The sequence below is a fragment of the Genypterus blacodes genome, unplaced genomic scaffold (assembly GCF_046128005.1).
Source record: "Genypterus blacodes isolate CSIRO-AG114 ecotype Tasmania unplaced genomic scaffold, CSIRO-AGI_Gbla_v1 ptg000011l_1, whole genome shotgun sequence".
In the NCBI taxonomy this organism is placed as follows: domain Eukaryota; kingdom Metazoa; phylum Chordata; class Actinopteri; order Ophidiiformes; family Ophidiidae; genus Genypterus; species Genypterus blacodes.
In genome coordinates, this window is record NW_027466825.1 from 128,659 (window position 1) to 149,359 (window position 20,701).

Sequence of the window (20,701 nt, forward strand, 5' to 3'; positions counted from 1 at the left end):
TGTGCAGCAAAAATAGAGCTCTTAATAATCCGGAATTATTTCTGTTCATATTCACACTTAACCAGTGTGGTGTGTCTCATATGTTCAGAAACAGTGGCACTTATTAAAAGTGGCAATGTGAAACGGCATTATGAAACAAAACATTAAGGTTTTGAACAAACATAGCCGCTAAAATCTGAAGTGAGATCATAGAAACAAAGTGGTCTAAGAGTCTAATATGAGCAGTCCACCAGGAGTCACCCATTCACTGCCCGACACCCTGCTCATCAGTGTTCCCTCAGAGCGGCTGGGATTTGTCTCTTCTCTTTTTGTGTTGAGATTTACTACCTGTAAAACTGGTTGAAACAGGCATGATGTGAATCACCAAATGGGAAATAAAAGCTCTTCCTCCATTTTCTTTATTTTATTCTAAGTTTATTGAAGTTAAGCACTTTATTTGAACATGCACAATTTTCACATGGAATTTATTTATTTTTTATGTATATGTTATTTTGAAATGCAGCCCTACTTTATAATATATAACTTGATAACCGGATACAGAAAATCTACAAAACTCCCTCAAAGGGGCTTCAGTGACAAAGACAGTAACAGACAGTTTATTCAAAATGCGTTGCTCACGCTGAATTCTCAAACATGTTGACTGAAACATGCCTGAAAAACCTGCATTGAGGTCAAAACCTCAGGGGTATCACAATATTTTTGACAGACTGTGGAAAAATCTCACTTTGGTTTAGTATTAATCCTAGGCATTCCTGCATCACACTGCATCACAAAACAACCCATTTTTGGTCTTGTAATAATTTGTAACAATTTGTTTGTGGTTGTTGTAACCTTATCCTTCTTCAGATGGAAATGCAGTTTTTCTATACACTAAATGTTTTCCACATTTGTCTAGTTATTCACTATAAAATACATATTTACTTTTGCCCTTTGAAGTAGTACTACTTTATTAGAAGTAGAGCTTGGCTGCTTTAGTTTTTAAGAAGCTTAAGTAGCTTATAGTTTCAAAGTAGCGTCCCCAACACTGCCAGAAAAGGTCACCTGGTAATGCAAATGTAATGCAAATCAGTCTTTTGTCTGTGATTGGGGTAATATCATCCACTATCACATCATCCATTTTTACTGCTAGAAAAACAACGTTAAGGTTTTTGTCACTGCTTCACACACCTGCCTCTCTCCCTTCCTTCATTTAAATCGAGGATGCAAGCCCATTTCCCCAAACTCAAAAGTAATGCTCATTCACACTCATTTTTGGCCATAAAGCCCTCACAAAAAACACCTATAACTTCTATCTAACTATCTCAACTGGTGCCCTGTACACTGGTTGATTCACAACCCTCACATAATTTTGCTATGTGCCTACACGTCATTAGGGCGGTAAAACTTTTCAAAGTAAAAAAAAGTTTGAGAGAAAAAGTGCCACCACCCTAAAAGGTACCCAACAGGTATGTTTATGTGTTATACTTCCATTACCACGTTCAGTACATTGTTAATTCAAGTCTGTTATATGATTTTATAGTTATACAGGATAGCCCTCGTGTTAAGTCTGGATATTTGTACATGTCTTTTCAAACATTATGTTGTATTTTTATTTTTTTTCATAGTTTCAGATTTATAGTCTGCATTGAACTTGACTGTGAGAGGCGTGTTGTTGCTAAGATTAACAACCCATATGACGTTTTGCTCTTTGTGTGAAAATTGAAAACAAGCATAAACCTGAGTCCACAGTATGCCAGTGTCTCGTGTGTGATTGTGCACCAGAACACAACGCAGTGTAGTCGAAGCCTGCAGACCGTTACGGCTACACCTACATGTCATTAGGGAGCAAACAAATGTAAACTGTGGTTTATCTCTGATTATTAGATAACAAGTAAGGGTAGTGAAATGCAGTGATAATGCAATAACATGGATATGCAGATAGAGAAGGGAGGAGGAGAGAGGAGCTCAGTGCATCTTGGGAAGTCCCCCAGCAGTCTAGGTCTATAGCCTCATAAGTAGGGGCTGGTCCAAGGCAAGCCTGGCAAAAAGGAAAGTCTTTAAGCCTACTCTGAGATTTCTGCCCCCTGGACCATATCTGGGAGATGGTTCCACAAGAGAGGAGCCTGATAACTGAAGGCTCTGCCTCCCATTCTACTTTGTAGATACCAGGAACCACAAGTGAGCCTGCAGGTTAGTCATGGAACTGAGCCTAAAAACTGACGGTAAGTAGGAAGGTATTTAAAGACAATGCATAGCTTCTTATAATTAGTGCTTTTATGTCCTTGGCTACAGTGCTGGAACATTTTTAAAGAATTCGTCATCTCTACATTTTTTATGTCATCAATCATCAATCAATCCATTACAGCTCCACCTTGTCACACAGGACTTAGTAGTTAGACCACTCCTATCCATCATCTACATCCTCCTTCCTGGTCAGATCGTTGACACCACAGTCTCAACTTTCTTGATACACAAGTGTATATTTCTATCAAGTCATCTATCTTCCACCCGGCCATTAACTCACTGTCTGTCATTAATTCCTCCAAAAGTAATAAAAAATTATGTAGTTAAATCCAACTGGGCCAGAACACTGCTATCCACCTCAGCACCTGCTCTTAAGGTTGTGAGCATCTCAACATATCATGTACCATCTTCACTGACTACCCATTGTCTAACACATTTGTAAACAATTAATTAATTCTCTTCACTTTTAAAGCACATCATGCACTGGCCCATCATACCTGACTGACCTCATTCACCAGTATCACAGATGATGTGTTACTGTGAGATGGACTAAATTAGGCACCTGTAAAATGGTATTCAAAACAAAAAGAAATCTAAGAAGTAGTTTTGGATACGTCATTTAGGCGGAGATTCTTCAGAAACAACAACACACCTCATCTCAGATCAAAAGAAAGAAGTCAGTGTTGGAACTCAGCCCAGAACCTGACAAGGTAAATGATGACAACGCATAGCTTCTTATAATTCCGATGTGTGTCTTCGGCTTTAGTGCCAGACATTTTTTTTTAAATTCTTCATCTATGTGTCATTTTGATGTCACAACACTCCATAAGAGTCAAGTTAAGTAAATTGTATTTGTATACACATAGAGTGTCTGAAACGGCTTTACAGACCCACACCATCAGGACAATTCCCAGTCAGTCCCAAGTCAAGTTCCAAATAAAAACTGACAAGTCCCAAGTCCAGTCCAAGTCATGAAGTTTAAATTTCAAGTCTTTAACAACTCATGATCACACACAAACAATTATTATTTTTCAAAAAATTATAACTTTGGAAACATTTCACAAAGTCACTCAAACTTCGAATTTTAATGATAATTAAATTAATCAATTAGCCAATTGAAAATACATTTTGGTAAGTGCTAATTTGTTGAATTCATTTTGAGATTAATTATCACAGAAGCAATTCATAGATACACTATTATTAATAACTTACCCCAACCAGAATGATCTCATCAGGAATTTTAATAAATATGAATTCTATAACTGCTTGTAGAACAGAAAAACAAGTCTGCTACAAGTACAAGAGAAAACCAGATTACCTTAGAAATTGTTGTTTTCTCTTGTTGAACAGAAATGTCACATGAGAGGACAACAGAGCACCAATGACATCACTAAAGACTCACGAGGGTTTTGTCAAAATTCAATACCGTAATGTATTTACACTAGAATGAATTGGTCAGAGGTCCCACTTTGTCCATGAAAAGAAAAAAAATAAATGTATGACTGTAATTAATTGGCCAATTAGGATTGAGAGATGGTTTGATTACATAACATGTACACATAATGTGCAATAACTTTGGTTTTGTAAAGTACTGTATTTATGCTGTATTTCTGATACATATCCATGTTTTATATGCATTTATGCATTTGGTACCCTTAATGACTTGCTAGCATTTCTGCTAGAACTGGAACCTCAACAAGGTACGAAACACGGCAGGTGAGTGGAATGCAGAAACTCATCTCACAGAACAATGAAAAGTGAGTCAGGCATGGAATTTAGCCAAGAGAATAAGGAAACAATTGACTCTGAGAGCATCTTCAGATTTAGACTTTGCTTTCCGTTGTGAGGGTGGGAGGACATTTTTGAAATACTCATCATCTGTGCGTCATGTGATGTCACTGCTGTGTATAAAAGTCCATGGTGTGCATTCAAGACTGCCACTAATGTGAGATGGATTAAATGAGAAGACTCTGAACAGATACACAAAATTAAAAGAACCCTACTACAAAGAAGAAGCAGTTTTTTAAATTTGTTGTAAGTATGCAATATATTATATAAACATGTGGGTTTGTATATGTGGGTGTATAGGTATAAATTTGTTTCTTAAATTATCGATTTAAGAAACAAATGATCTATAATTATCCATTTCATATATACATCAAAGAATCAATACACATACACATACACACAGCCACACAGATATATCAGCTGTGTTTTGTTTTATCTCATTTTTGAATTGATTGTGTAGCTGTCGCACACTTAATCAAACTATTTAACATCGAAATTATGTAGCCTGAAAAGCTCTCAACATGCACCCGAGTAGCTATTTAAGCTCTAAAGCTTGATAACTTGTTGTAGCTTCTTGATATTTTGATTGTTTGGGTCTTTAATTCCTGTGATGCAGGAGACGTATTAGAAGTGTTCACAGTGTGTCTGATTTTTTATTTTTTTGGACTGCTGCTGCTGAAGTGAAGCGATAACCTGCTTTTCAGGTACAGCTCTTTCTGATGTGATGATTTATGTCTCTGTGTACCCAGTGGGGAGCATTGTAAATAGAAATGACCACTCTGTTATATTTAAGAAACACTGCATCTATCTTTACAGGCTGCTAACAATGTGACCATAACTGTAAGCTCAGCTTTTTTTGAACAAAGATAGGTTGTGTCCTGTTCCACGATGACAGGTGTAATCCACAGTCGACAAATGATATGAGGTTTCAAGACTTTCAAAACGTATTAACTAGTTCTTGAATAGTCAATGGACACATTTCTGGCCAGATTTGAGAATGGTGAGATTTAAGGTTTCTGTGTCCTAAAAGTCCAGGTGACGAGGTGTTTATTTTTTGGGTCTCTGTGCTGGTGTTGCTCGTTGGGTTGTGAAGGCAATATTGGTATGCACACACCCATGTCATACTATTGCAAATTTAAAGCAAAACAACCTTGAACATTGGGTGACTGAAACTTTGGCAAAATTTAAAAAAGGCATTGATAGACAGATATTGCAAATGTTTTTTTCATGCAAGTCCAGCCTTTGCATTGTTTTATATTTTAATTATTCTATAGATCTAAAGGAAAACAAGATGGATGTCAGACCACTTCTCTCCACAATGCTGATTCTAATGGGTAAGAGCTGCTGTGTAACTCTCTCTCCCTCTCTCTTCATGTTGTCTTTTCTTGTACTATTACAATTTGTAAATCATGCCCTTTCCTTGCCCCTTGTTTTACGGCTGGACAGGGAAGGATTCACCCCTTTGGGTTTTTTCTTCTTTGTCTTTGGAGGAAGCTTGTTCGAGCTCTATGTGATATTGGGCGATAATTAAACTTGACTTATATTTGTTCCCTTGTCTGATGGTAAAATATGTGTCATTGTGAGTACGTATTTATGAAAGTGAAGGGCTAGGAATAAGACATATGATGACCGATAGTGTATGTGGTAGGTTGCTTTTTATGGGCACTAAACAGTTATTGAATAAAGAGAAAGAAAAGACCAAAAAAGATCTACAAAAGACCAATTGTGAGAAAATCAATTCATTTTCCTCTTTGTCTTCTCTAAAAACAGGTCTCATTTATCTAACAACCATACCACAAACTGAAGCACAAGCAACAACGGCTACAACTGCCCCAACAACCACCACTACAACTGCCCCCACAACCACCACTACAACTGCCCCCACAACCACCACTACAACTGCACCCACAACCACCACTACAACTGTACCCACAACTACAACTACAACTGCACCCACAACCACCACTACAACTGCACCAACAACCACCACTACAACTGCACCACCAACAACAACTACAACTGCACCCACAACAACCACTACAACTGCACCCACAACCACCACTACAACTGCCCCCACAACAACTACAACTGCACCCACAACCACCACTACAACTGTCCCCACAACAACAACTACAACTGCACCCACAACCACCACTACAACTGCCCCAACAACCACCACTACAACTGCCCCCACAACCACCACTACAACTGCCGCCACAACCACCACTACAACTGCACCACCAACAACAACTACAACTGCACCCACAACAACCACTACAACTGCACCCACAACCACCACTACAACTGCCCCCACAACCACCACTACAACTGCCCCCACAACAACTACAACTGCACCCACAACCACCACTACAACTGTACCCACAACTACAACTACAACTGCACCCACAACCACCACTACAACTGCACCAACAACCACCACTACAACTGCACCACCAACAACAACTACAACTGCACCCACAACCACCACTACAACTGCCCCCACAACCACCACTACAACTGCCCCCACAACAACTACAACTGCACCCACAACCACCACTACAACTGTCCCCACAACAACAACTACAACTGCACCCACAACCACCACTACAACTGCCCCAACCACCACCACTACAACTGCCCCCACAACCACCACTACAACTGCCCCCACAACCACCACTACAACTGTACCCACAACTACAACTACAACTGCACCCACAACCACCACTACAACTGCACCAACAACCACCACTACAACTGCACCACCAACAACAACTACAACTGCACCCACAACCACCACTACAACTGCACCCACAACCACCACTACAACTGCCCCCACAACCACCACTACAACTGCACCCACAACCACCACTACAACTGTACCCACAACTACAACTACAACTGCACCCACAACCACCACTACAACTGCACCAACAACCACCACTACAACTGCACCACCAACAACAACTACAACTGCCCCCACAACCACCACTACAACTGCACCCACAACCACCACTACAACTGCCCCCACAACCACCACTACAACTGCCCCCACAACAACTACAACTGCACCCACAACCACCACTACAACTGTCCCCACAACAACAACTACAACTGCACCCACAACAACAACTACAACTGCACCCACAACCACCACTACAACTGCACCCACAACAACTACAACTGCACCCACAACAACAACTACTGCCGCACCCGTGACAACAACAAATACGGCAGCACCCGTGACAGCAACAGCTACGGCCGCACCCGTGACAGCAACAGCTACGGCAGCACCCGTTACAACAACAACCACGGCCGCACCTTCTGTTGCTGTTTTTTCTATTGAAAGTCAGCTTGCTGAAGAATTCAGTCCAGATCTCACAGACAGAAACAGTAAAAGATTCAAGGACCTGAGTGAACGAATCCTCCCTGGCGTGAGTTAATCTTTTTCAATGTGTTGGTGTTGTGATTGAATTATTTGGAGGACAGCTTCATTGAAAATACATTCCATTCATATTTGGTTTCTGTTCAATTTATACTATTATTATTATATCATTAGATTGTGATAATACAATTTTAATATAAAAGCCTCCTAAATCATTTATTTATTTATTTTCCTCCTGCAGTGCAATCAAGTCTATAAAAGGATATTCAGCCAACGTTTCACAGCTTGCAAAATTAAAGCTTTCAGGTAAGACTTCATAAATTTTTCAGCTTCCAATGAAACATCAAATGATACATTTGAATAATTATCACCATTGTCGTTAATTATAATTTCTGTTAATCTGTGATGTATTCATTTTTGGTTTTGCTATGCAGGGAGAAGTCATCAAAACAACCACTCAATAACACTCTAGTTGAAATCGACATTGAGTTCAACTCTTCTGCTGGTGCAGTCCCACAGAGCAGTGAAGTTTTAACCACCTTCATAGATGCTGTGAAAAACAACACCCTCAACGTCACCGTTGATCCCAACTCTGTCTCAGTAATTGGTAAGTATTAGTACCATTTCCTTTTCCTTCATCAGTATCAAATCCTAAAATATCCTGCTCTGAAAAATGAAAGCAGTAAGCATTAGTTTTTTGAAATAAGTTTAGAAACAAAACTAAAGAAATCTTTCACTGTTTGGTGTTAAAAAGAAAAAAGTTATAAAGAATGATCACACAAGGTGAATACCGCTGTCTATCACTACTTTGCATTTTGACAAATTTCCAACTTATGAACTACACAATAATTTTGGGAAAGGCAATTGTTTTTCTGGTACAGCAGAGAAAGTGTTACATGTTTTTCTTTCAACTTTTTCTGTAGTAACTCCCGCACCACCAACCACTGCAACTACAACAACTGCAACTACTACAGCAGCACTTGGAACACTGCAGCTGTCATTTCGATCCAACGAAACTTTTACATCAGAGTTGTTGAATCAATCTTCTCAGGCTTTTAAGACTCGAGCTTCACTGATAAAGAACAGCGTAAGTTTCCCCCAGAGAATGAAACGTCAATTACATGTCTCTGAAAATATATTTAAGTTATACTTAATTTTACATTCCTTATCCTTCATTAACATCAGGGGGAATATAAGAAGGCAGCTTCCTTCCTCCATTTAATGTTATGAATGCACATTTTGGTATTCTCTGCAAAACAAGAGCGGATAACCATTGGAAACTGCCTAAGCCGTCATTTATTTTTTGTTTGTATAGCTCTCACCGGCATACAGTAGGGTATTCCCCTCCTTCAAAAGCCTGGATGTGGACTCATTCCGGTAATTGGTTATTTCTTTACTTGAGGAGAAAATGTAAGAAAATTTGAAACATTTATGTTAAATAATATTTTTCTTTTTACAGTCGTGGATCAATCGTCAACGAAATCACCATGGTATTTAATGCCACATCGGTTCCTAATGCTACTCTGGTCGCAAATGTTCTGTTGTCTCTTGCTTCAAGCATCACAGGCTTCGACATTGAGACAGACTCCATTATTGTGGATGGCATACGTAAGCAATATTTACTGCTGTGTCATACAAATTTTCACAAATCCAAAGATTTATTCCTGAAATATAATATTCTGTGTTTATTTTTCTTGTAGAAATTTCCAGTGGAATCAGTCATAAGATCAGCGTCATCACTGCGTCCTTCCTGGTGGTGTTGTCATGGCTTCTGTCAAGCCAGCAGTAGTGCCAGTGCTGATGACCATCTGAAAGGCAAAAGGAAAATGGCTGGACTTAATGGAATTAAAAGGACAGTGCCATTTGACAACAGCAACAACAACAATAATAATAACAACGAGACAGATTTACAAGAGTGGGTTAGGTTTTGCTGTCCATGTGCAGTAGACAACTTTGTCACTTGGAAACGTGAACGGGTGTTTCTATGTCCCGGGATCCCATTGTGGACAGAATGAAATTAGTCGGTGATAACAGACAACTTCATCACCAGGCTCATTGAATTGTCAAGCTAACCAAGGACACTTAACTAACATGAACAGATACACCAAGAAAATCATTCATACCAATTCTCATATTATGACCTTAGATTTGCTTTGCTAAATTACTTGTTGAGGTAAACCTGTTATTCTAACTTTAGACCCCATGTGGCCATCAAATGCTTAATGTATCACTAACCATAAAACTAAATAATATCCACGAGGCTGTTTTTATTTTCATCTTCTGGGAAATGTTTCTTTTGTTACAATTCACATAATCCAAATCTCCAATTTTCATATTTATTTGCTTAATCAAACAAAATGTATTCTGTGAGCTTCTTAGTACAATTTTTTTGAGAAATGTATGTCTTCCCTATGACCAGGATACAGTTTTTTTTTTTAATAATATCTATCTATTTGGTTGTTTGAGTAAAACTCAATTACATGAATTCAGAGATGTTTTCAATAAACACTTTTGGCAAATCTACAGTCAATCAAACCCTGCCTCTTTATTTCCTAGATTTCATTTGACGATTACATCTAATCATCAGTCATTTTCAGCACTAACACCAGCCAGTGACTAGCATTTGTTCAGTCAGAAAGAACTAATAGGTACGTCACATAAAAAAGATCTTTCTAAAACAATATGCAGTCTTGTAAATGTAATGTATACAAGTTCTTATTAATAAGCAGCTACACCATAAAAAAATTGAATACTGAATCATTACTGTACTTCATTATAGTAAAAAAATATGCCTACATATACATATATGCATTAAAGCCTAGAAAATGCTGTCATATTCTGAACCACACATTATAGTTATTTGCCCATTTTCCTGGATCTAGACCACAGGTGTCAAACTCAAGGCCAACGGGCCAAATCTGGCCCGCCAAGTCATTTTTATGTGGCGAGAGCACAGAGCTTTTAAGCATAAATTGTCCATAAACCTTATTTCCCACAATGCATGTCGATTTTGCGTCCCGCCAAGTGACGGCATCCCAACACAAAAATGCAGCGTTTCCACATCAGCGTCAGATCAGCACTAAACCAAGGTGATTTTCCGAGGATAGATTCTCTGATATTTTTGTAAATGATTCCTTCATGTAATCTCCGTCTGTGAACGGCTTTCCATGCCTTACGAAATTGATCTTCTTGATCGATTTGCTCTCCCCAGCTTTCCACAGCAGTATACAAATCGCTCTTTTACGTTCATTTCTTGCTTTATACTTTTCAGAAAAATGCTGCGTGTTTATTCTGGAAATGTCTTCTCTTATTTATTATAATTTCTCTCTCTCATCTCATTATTATTAATTATTATTATTGCTCTCCTGTATTGTTGTCAGTGAAAGCAAATTGTAATTGTCCAGGCAGCGTTAAACTGTTCCTCCAAGACTATTTTGGAGATAGTGAGTCAGTTCAGTTCACATTTCTACACAGATGTGGAAGTGTATGTACATTTAAAATCATACAAGTTGTTTTGTTGTTTTTTCCCTGCAGAAAAAGTTGACTTACTGACTTAAGAAATTTCAGGTTGTTCATATGTTTTGTAAAAAGATAAAATAAACATTTGCAATATGAACTTGTTCTTCTTTGCACTAAAACAAAGGGAAAACTTGGAGTTGTCCATTTACACCCATTTATAGGTTATTGTGCTATGATTTTACTTATCCGGCCCACTTGATTCTAAATTGGGCTGAATGTGGCCCTGAACTAAGATGAGTTTGACACCCCTGATCTAGACATTCTCGCCTCTTGTTCCACATATTTTTAACTACCAGCAGTGTCTTCAGAATGCTTAGGGGGAAAACTTTGATTATTATATAATATATTTCTCAGGCTAAAGGTCCATCTTTTGGTCTAAAACCTACAGAGAGGGCGAGAGGACGAGAATGTCTAGAAGTGGCTTCTACTCGTGGTAGGAATGGGTCTTCAAATTGCCATTCACTTGTTAGTAATTAAATTTAACAACAATATAGTTTGACAACATCAGACAGCAAAATTGGCACAAATGTTGCAACAATCCAACATGCATTAGTTGTGCGTGAGTTCTTGAAACCTCCCCAAAGGTGGTTCATGTATTCTCAGAGACATTATTACACTTGTGTAATGCAAATGAATGAGGTTATTTTACCACTGTCAAAGGAAGCAGTACAGAGCCCCATAGAACTGGAGCCCATTTCAGAAAGAATCAAAGCTGCCAGACTCAGATTGATTCAGTGCTTACATCTCTGCTGACATGGAAGACGCATTTCACCTAGAGCTACACACTATAAGATAAGAGAAAGAGAAACACCCCATACCACCCCACACTATGATCCAGAAAGTACACAAAAGAGACATTCAGAGTGTAATGGAAGAACGTAAATGCTCAAACTGGAAGACAATGAAACAACTGGAAAGGGGTCATTTGAACTGATGGATAGGGTCGGCTAAATGAATTCAAGAAGACAAATCTACAGCTTCACCACTATCAGTTGTTGCTTTTTGTCCAACCTTTTCAAATCAAAACCAACTGAAGTCGTTATTAAACATTCCATGGTATCACCCACTAAGTTAGTTCAGTATCATCATCAGCTATTTATAAACCAGAGAAACAAGATCCTAGCTGATGAAGTATCAGTATTGTATGGCCTTTAAATCTGGCTGAAATCATACAGCCCTTTATTCTGAGGGCATTTAACTCAGTTTCCCAGGATCCTCCACTGTCCACACCCAGGTGTAAAACCACCCTGGACCTCCTTTTCAACCATCATTGGTCAAGCGTTGCCACCGAACCGGAAGGGCTGATCATCTCCATTGGACTGAATTCACCATTTTAGGTTTCACACCTTGGCAACCCCAGGACTCTACCCTTGTGGATTGTGCCATTTTGTTCCACTTTCCCTTCCACACACAAACACGCACACTTACCTGTATATGGTCCTTGCTGTTTTAATATTTCCTGTTTTGTGTTTGTTCATTGTTCATTGTTCATTATTTTGACAACAAGTTAATGATGCTAAATGTAATTAAATGTCAGGTTAAAATGTTACATTGTAACTAGGAGTGTTCAGTTTGTCTGCCTGAATGTTGTTGAATCCGTCCTCTGCAACATCAAAACCTCACATGTACCTTGAGTGAGCTGATCTCTGGGTGTTGTAAGCTTAACAGTAATTATATTATTCATGAATTTTCATTTATTTTGATTATTTGAATTGGTAATTGAATATTCAAAATGTATGTGTGTATGAACCCTAAAGGCCAAGTCAAGTCAATTTAATTTGTATAGCCCAATATCACACACAATGTCTCAAAGGGCTTTGCAGGCCCACAACATCAGGGAAACTCCCCGCCCAAAGCTTTCTAGGAAGATGAGAGAAAACTCCCCAGAAAATATATTTCTTTAAATATACTTAGTGGCTGCTTTACGTGGTAAAAAACATTAGTCTTACTAGCATTATCCAACAGTTCCAGAAAATAACAAGGTTTAGAGTTTGTCTCATATACTCCATCTTCCCAGTTGTACATTTTACATTCCTTCTGAAAGTAATTCTTCCTATCCATTACCGTTTAGACAGCCACAACTAGCATTATACAACCAGAGATAAGATAGTTTTAGCCTATCAGTGTGGTGGCGGAACAAGATATCACATGATGTCACATCGAAACATCTATATATAACACATACTTTTTAATAGTTATATAGAAAACATCATCATCCTCTTAAGTAGAGCATTCTGTCCTTGACCGCATTAGCTGCACACCATCAATTGAAGAGGTTTTTGTTGCGCAAACTCAAAGATGTGACCACTTTATATAATAGCTGAGGTTTTGTTTGTCCACCCCTGGCACAAGTTCATGAGCACGCAAAATTGACTTTTAAACTCATCATCATCATCTTTCAGGCTTTCTTCTTTCACCTACTAGCTTGTATTACACCAGGATAGGTCCACATGTCCTTAGGCCAGTCTAGTGCAGTGGCAATTTTCTCAAATGCAATGAAATAGGAGTCAACCTCTGACTCCCTAAATGTGGGCACCAAGGGACTTAAGAACTGTTTGTGAAAATGCAGATTTCACAGCTGTTGGTGATCATGGGTGCCAATGAGAGATTTTCATGGCCTCTACTTCAAGCTGCCACACTATTTGCCAGCTTCAAACTCTGCATATTTGTAGTTGGAGATACTCTGCTTTGTGCTTCCTCTCATTTTCCTGTGCCTCCAATTGAAAGCCGGTTAGTCGAACCTTCAGCCTGGCAGCTTAAACTGGATTTACAGTTCTCTGGGGAGAAATGAGGCAAACCTTTTTTCTTTCTTTTTTTTGTTCTAAATTCTGACAATTTATCGTCTTCTAATACTTTTGGTAACTGTCGGATGATAACAATAAAACAAATAAAAAACAATAAACAATAAATTCTTATCGTCAAACAAGAAAATAATATATTGAGTGTGGCTTTATCCGCACGGAAGAGACGATAAAAATAAATGATTTTTTTTTTTTTTATGTGTGAACCGGAACAGGAAAACGCCTGGATTAGCGTATTTACGTCTGAAATCCCTCTCTGTGTGCCCTTCTCTAACTACCAAAACAAACTCACTCCATTTACATTTTCGGGTCAGATAATCCTTCGACTACACGGTATGTAATGTATCGTTTTGTTGTTGATCAATAATAGCGGTCTGTTGTAGTAGTTTTTGCGGACGTTTTTGCTGTCTGTCGCAGTCCGACCACCCGCCGCCTGTGGAAGTGGGACAGGGGAGCAGATGGCGTTTACCAGCCGGAGTGTGTGTGTGTGTGTGGGGGGGGGGGGGAGTCTGGCTGAAGAAGCGCAAAGTATTGGACATTAAATAGGGTTTTCCTCGAATATTGCAAGGCGTGTCTGCAGACCCGATGGAACAGTAACGCGGGTGACTTTGAGTGGAAGCGAGCCGATATTCAGATTGATGTGGGAGTGCTCGACCGCTGACATCGACTTAATCCTCCAGTTGACGTGCATGTTGAGTGGATGAGCGATGGTTGACAACCGCTACGCCACAGCATTGGTGATCGCCTGCGTGTTAAGCATACTGGCCACGGTGTATCTATCCGTGGCGATCGGAACGCAGCACTGGTACCAATACAGCAGCCCTACAGTGCGCGGAGAGGCCAACGTGTCCGAGGTGCGGTCCCTCTATGAGGAGTTCATGGATGGGGAGTTTGATGAGAAAACCTACAGCGACACCCTGTTCCGCCTCAACGGCACCGTAGGCCTGTGGTGGCGGTGTGTGCTGGTACCCGCCAGCGGTTTGTGGTACAAGGAGCAAGGTACGTCTGAGAAACATGTCACCCATCAACCCCAGCCAGGCAAGGTGCGGTGGCCTGGAAGCTGTCGGGCTGGAATTTGTCGCTCCTATCTTATACCGGAAGAACACATGCCGTATTTTAGTGAAACCCAGACTCATGCAACCTTCCATCTAAAATCTCCCCCTTTTATTTATGACCAAACGTAGGAGTGATTCTGGAGGACATTTATTTGATGTATAAACCTAGTTTTGTATTTTACGTTTTACAGTGGTTCGATATGTTTGCAGTTTAAACATATAAAATTAATCATGACAGGTACAAATACATCTCTTACCTGCAACAGTATAGCAGTACACTCAGATATTGGCATAATACTGCTGAATCATTCCTCTACATGTCACAGCACAGCAAGAAAATGAATGAAATATACGACGGAATATATTTACATTAGTTAGAAACTTTTGTGTAATTTGAAACACTTATCTAAACATATTGAAGTATTTGCCTGTTGATTACTCTGTACAGGCGTTAACAGTACATTCACCAACCTACACAGAGCCTTGGTTCTATACTGCATTCAAATGCTCATTGGAAAGTAGTATGTACCATTGGTCATGTGGTAAACACAACTTCAGTGCGTTCAAGGGGTTGGGACTTTCTATTGTCCAATACCACTTGAACACAGCTTAGGTTGGCTTCTTGGCACCAGTGACACTGCATATTTTCCATCTCTTCCTGTTCTACCCACACCTGGGGCCTGTACTATAAAGCAGGGGTTAGTCAGCTAAATTTAGGCTCAAGCACTTACGATTTCTTGTGACCTGAAGTTCTTTTATCTACCTATGTTGAACCACTTATTGGAAGTCGCTTTGGATAAAAGCGTCTGCTAAATGACCGTAATGTAATGTAAAGTCTGAGTTTTCAATGTCATGAAGCTGACTCACTTCTGATCGCACTCTGTTGCCGCAGTAACTTATGCTCCACGGCAATCCTGGTCCAGAGCAGCCTATAGTCAACAGCAGAATTTTAGTTAGGCAGAAATATAATGCAACGCCTCTTGGACAGTCACTTTGTCTGGAGAACAGCGTCACCATTCATGCAGGATCTCCTTGATGTGCAGTATGTATAGGGGGTCTCCCCGTATAAGGCGGGGCAAACATATTTACACAACAGCAAAATCCGTTTGATTTCTTTGCCAAAGCTACAGATTATTGATGAAAGACAGACAGAGTTTAGGTATGTGTCTTACCTGCTTTGCTATGTGTTTCACACTGCCGGGATTGCAACAAAAGCAATAATGATAAGAATAATGCTTAGTCCAAGGTATTGATCACAGGTGATATCCAATCAACAAGATACAGTAATGACAAATTAAATAAGTTAGACCATATGACGTCCACATCTCTGCATTAAGAAAGTTAGCATTGACAAATTGCGTTGATTTGCAAGCGTTGTGATTGTGGGGATTCGATTTTTTTCAAGCCAGCCTACACAAACAACACTGATGTCTGTTCAGCTTCCTTTGTTTTTAGCCAAATCAGGTGTGTTAAGCTAAACAAGGGAAGCCTCAACCTTTGATTCAGTCACCTGATTTTGATCAGAGAGTGAGTGGAGCGAGGAGTGATGTAAACTTAAGATAAGATAAGATAAGATAGAACTTTATTTATCCTGAGGGAACTTGTATTGTTGTGATTCTGGGGGCCAGACACGTACATGTTCCTTTACGTAAACGATTTGTTTCAGATACCAAGATGGAGATGAGGTGTCGAAGCTTCACTTTGCTTCACCAGTTCACTCCAAAGTACAAAGAACCAGGGAACCATAACAGTGGGGAGGACATGGTGCGCACCTGTGAGTTCACTGACCCAGTTCACTTTATGCAACATAAAGTTGTAGCCAGCCCTGTAATGAACAAAGCCTCTTCTCATGGCACTGCATTATTTATGACCAATGTGTGACTCTTCCCTGTGTCATAGACAAGATTGTAGCTCATGGATATACAGTACACTGCCCTGTGTGTGTGTGTGTGTGTGTGTGTGTGTGTGTGTGTGTGTGTGTGTGTGTGTGTGTGTGTGTGTGTGTGTGTGTGTGTGTGTGTGTGTGTGTGTGTGTGTGTGTGTGTGTGTGTGTGTGTGTGTGTGTGTGTGTGTGTGTGTGTGTGTGTGTGTGTGTGTGTGTTCATAGACCTGTGGCGATGTCAGTTTCTGCTCCCACTGGCATCATTGTGTTTGGTGGTTTTGGCCGGCCTGATTGGTTTCTGTGGGTGCATCTGCCGGAGCCTTGCTCCCACCCTGGGGATCGGCGTTCTTCATCTTCTAGCAGGTACAACTTGTTCAACTACAAAATACATGTTGAGGGTTACTAACTGAGCCTTCAACATGAGCAGTTCAAATGAGGCTTTCAAAGTTTGTATAAACAGTTCAGCTATGGAACACTGCAGTTATGCAGGCATTGTAGTTTGTGTCTGACTAAGTCAGACTCCAAAAATATAAAATAAAGACACATATTCAGATTTATTAGCATTTCAAGTAGTTGGTGTGTAAGTCAGTAAGTTGTCCGATCACCGGTTTCCTAGGTAGTAGCAATTAGGAATGTGTCGTCAACCAACCTGCAACACACACATATTTGGTGCATTCAATGTTTGATTCATTTACACTGTGACCCCAGCAACGTTATCTTGGCATTTTTTTCAAACCGTACCCAAAAACCTGAATCCATATTCATAAAGAAGAATTCACAGCCATAGAAATCCATCAAATGTATGAATATTTGTACTTATGCACCAATGTATTTCAAGTCTGTATTATGTAAATGTAAAAGTGTTAAACACAGGTGTTTGATATTGTCCCTTGAAGATGTAGAAGCTATCAAAATATCAAATGTGACCAACAAAATTGTTGTACATCAAAACATGTAGCATAAATGTAGACTAAAATGTCTTTCCCTAAATCTTACGATGGTGAGAAGTTAAGCAGTTCATTTTGGATTCCACCTTTAAAAACACTGTGGATGTCAACACTGAAGTGAGTCACTCATCGTTTCCAGAAATGAAGTGGTTGTCAACCAGAAGTTTCCACACTTGTTCAGTCAAACCTGCTTTGCATGTCTGTCTATTTTGTGAGTTGGGTTGGGAGAGGGTGAGGTTTATTTCCTTAATGGCATTGTCACATACCATAACGTCATTTTCAAAGTATGTCCCGAGCATGTTTGAGGCGTGCAATCATACCAACCTTCTGGCTTTCTGGGGACAGGTTGAAATCTGAGAATTAAACTTTGAAACACACACACACACACACACACACACACACACACACACACACACACACACACACACACACACACACACACACACTGTCGGTATCTACAAATACAATACACAAACTACAAATAATTCAAGTCAAGTTTATTTTTAGAGTTCAATATCACATACAATGTATCAGAGGGCTTACAGGTCCACAACAACAGATGGTTCCTGACCCAGCTCAGAGCTCTCTATTAACGTCTCCCGTTTTCATAGGACATTGCAGCAGCATTAGGGCCAAAGCAACAGCTAATAGGGAATGATCTTTGGTTATACTCGACATGCTAACTACATTTAAAAAATTAAATATTTAATGAAATCATTATTTATTGCGTTTACAAACACACCATACTCTTGTTGTCTATACCGTGATTAAGGGGTGTTACTGAAAAGTAAAACATGAACAGAGCTAATTGAATTCCATTGTTTACCAAATAGGCTATATGTGACTTATTGTCTGAGTTGACTGAACTGGATGATTGTTTACATGCTTGAGTAAACTGATTTACATGATTAAAATGATTTTCTTATCTTATGATCTAGGTCAATCCGAGCAGACTCAAAGTTTTAAAATGCATACATATATACACTGAGATTACTTGGGTCATCATATCAGAGATCGACTCTCAGAGTACAAGTCTTTAAAATCCGGCTCAGAAAAGTTGAAAATATGATATACGTCCTCTATCTTGGCTTTCAGGTCTCTGCACCTTAGCCACGGTGTGCTGCTACCTGGCAGGGATGGACCTGCTGCACAGGGTGTCTGTGCTGCCCGACAAGGTGGACGGCTCGCTGGGCTGGTCCCTCTACCTGGCCCTCATCTCCTCACCACTACACATGATGGCCGCTGCGCTGCTGGTGTGGGCTGCACGCAGCCACAGTCAGAACTACTACCGCATGACTGCGTACCGGGTGGCGTAGTGTGAAGTCAACAAGCAACACGAGGCATTTTGTAATGGTCTCAGATGAAGGAAATGTGGGTTAATCTCCTCATTTCACCCTCTGATGGATTGCATGTACGCCATAGTAATGACCCTATCTGCTGCATTAAAAGATTAGATTTTTATCTCTGAGCGGGCTATGGAATTGGTTTGGAAAAGGTCACTTCATGACCCAGAAAGGGACAGTGTTGATTGATAAGTTCTGAGCGTATCATTCTCATTGGAAGTAAAACAATCATTTAGTTGTTTGTGCTAATCAACAGCATTAATTTAACCCGCGTAATTATGACCCAACAAGTTGCAGAGGTAGGCAAGCCAAGCCTGACAGGTTTGACAAAGTAGAACAGCATTTAGCGATCACATGATTGTGGCTTTAAACTGGGTCAGCACAAAACCTGTTTGTAACATACACAAATCAATCGCCACCTCTGAACCTGTTGGGTCGTAGATGAAGATTTCATATCAACGGTGGGAGGTGTTGGGATAACAAAGAAAATGATTGAAACAGGGATAAAAAGTGTGCTCAGAATTTATCAAACAGTTTGGTGACTAATGCTTCATTCATCTGGAGTCATTTGCTGCCTCATTTGCATGAAGAAGTAATATGCCATTGTTAAGTTTGGAGTTTGGCCAGTTGTGGAAAGTCCCCTCTCCTCCATCTTTACTTGATTTGTCATTTTATTTCTTTAATTGATAGGAATAAAATTCATTTATTAAAATGCATTAACGGTCACAGCTACAGATTGGAAGGACTATTTTAGTTGAAGAACCCTTTATTAATGGCTTGCTGATACTCAGCTAATTGTTTATTATAAAGTCAGGATATACACTAGTCAAGTTTTTTTCAGATCCCAACATTGCGTGGTGACACTTAGGATTTATGTTTATTATGTATTATTAGATTCCTGTAAGGATTCTATGAGGGTTTCAGCAAATTCAATAGAAATGTGTTTTTCAAAATACTACCAACGGTGGCTTCAATGAAGATTTTTAATGAAGAATATAAATAGTCTAAGTATTATTATAATTATATTTAAGTATTCTTAGTAGAAAGGGGAAATGTTTTATATCTACTGAAGTGAAGGATAATATCCATGTGTTTAGGCTACACATATTTACACATCTGTGAACCTTTTTGAATTAAGTGATATTTTGTTCCAGACAATCCTAAATGATCATTTCATTTGTTGAACCTATGCCATATTTTGTTTTGTATTACTTATTCGATAGAAATATTGATATTAGTTGTGGTCAGTTTGTTCTCTCGTCCTTTTGTGATATCTACTTTCTTTGCATCTATTTAGGATTTACATTTGACTTTAATTCTGGGAACCGAATGTGCTCTGTTGACTGATTCAACAACAGTGAAATTGTGTATGTTTCCCCTTTTAAGCATTATGAATGTACTTTAAAGGTCACATTCAGCTAAGCAACAGGATTCCTTTGCACTATTTGATTATTCTGAATTTCTATTTTTAACAATGTAAATGTCGAACCATGACATGTGGAAAGAGGTACTAGTCTCCATTTAAATAGGAGTCATAACTTAAGAACATAGAATTATGATGAATATTCCTGTTGTGTTAATCAGATCCTATTTTGTAGCAAATACAGTAAATTATTAAATCATTTTTTTCATCGTTTGGTAAATATAACAGGAAATGTTAATTTATTATTGTGCTTTGGTGAAACCACAGTGAACTGCTGTCATTTCAATAAAATTGTTTTTTAATTTACGTTACAGTCCTGTGTTGTGAATCCATACACG

The 20,701-nt window shown here is 39.2% G+C and overlaps 2 protein-coding genes and 1 long non-coding RNA gene across 4 annotated transcripts; all 3 read left to right on the forward strand.

Annotated features, from left to right (window-relative positions):
* The first annotated feature begins 4,138 nt into the window (after positions 1 to 4,138).
* Positions 4,139 to 4,919, forward strand: LOC143009531 (uncharacterized). Its single transcript, XR_012964691.1, has 2 exons — positions 4,139 to 4,257; positions 4,693 to 4,919. It is a non-coding gene; the product is annotated as an uncharacterized LOC143009531 (long non-coding RNA).
* Positions 4,920 to 5,650: 731 nt separating this feature from the next.
* LOC143007911 (uncharacterized) lies at positions 5,651 to 7,699 on the forward strand. Its single transcript, XM_076159416.1, has 3 exons — positions 5,651 to 5,655; positions 5,818 to 7,442; positions 7,635 to 7,699. The coding sequence occupies exons 1-2, from the start codon at positions 5,651 to 5,653 to the stop codon at positions 7,352 to 7,354; spliced, it is 1,542 nt and encodes a 513-aa protein (XP_076015531.1). The 3' UTR covers positions 7,355 to 7,442; positions 7,635 to 7,699.
* A 6,233-nt stretch (positions 7,700 to 13,932) lies between these two features.
* On the forward strand, positions 13,933 to 20,669 carry LOC143009066 (claudin domain-containing protein 1-like). 2 transcript variants are annotated; one of them, XM_076161081.1, is made up of 5 exons: positions 13,933 to 14,046; positions 14,394 to 14,712; positions 16,435 to 16,542; positions 16,876 to 17,013; positions 18,693 to 20,669. In XM_076161081.1, exons 2-5 carry the CDS (start codon positions 14,421 to 14,423, stop codon positions 18,911 to 18,913), a joined length of 759 nt encoding a protein of 252 aa, XP_076017196.1. In that variant the 5' UTR covers positions 13,933 to 14,046; positions 14,394 to 14,420; the 3' UTR covers positions 18,914 to 20,669. The 2 variants fall into 2 exon arrangements, with proteins under 2 accessions (XP_076017196.1, XP_076017191.1); XM_076161076.1 differs by having other exon boundaries at positions 13,933 to 14,712.
* The last annotated feature ends 32 nt before the right edge of the window (positions 20,670 to 20,701 follow it).

Coding starts and splice junctions, on each gene's coding strand:
- LOC143009066 (XM_076161076.1), top strand. CDS start 14,421: ATGGTTGACAACCGCTACGCCACAGCATTGGTGATCGCCTGCGTGTTA. Junction 14,713..16,434: donor TTTGTGGTACAAGGAGCAAG/GTACGTCTGAGA, acceptor GATTTGTTTCAG/ATACCAAGATGGAGATGAGG. Junction 16,543..16,875: donor GGAGGACATGGTGCGCACCT/GTGAGTTCACTG, acceptor GTGTGTTCATAG/ACCTGTGGCGATGTCAGTTT.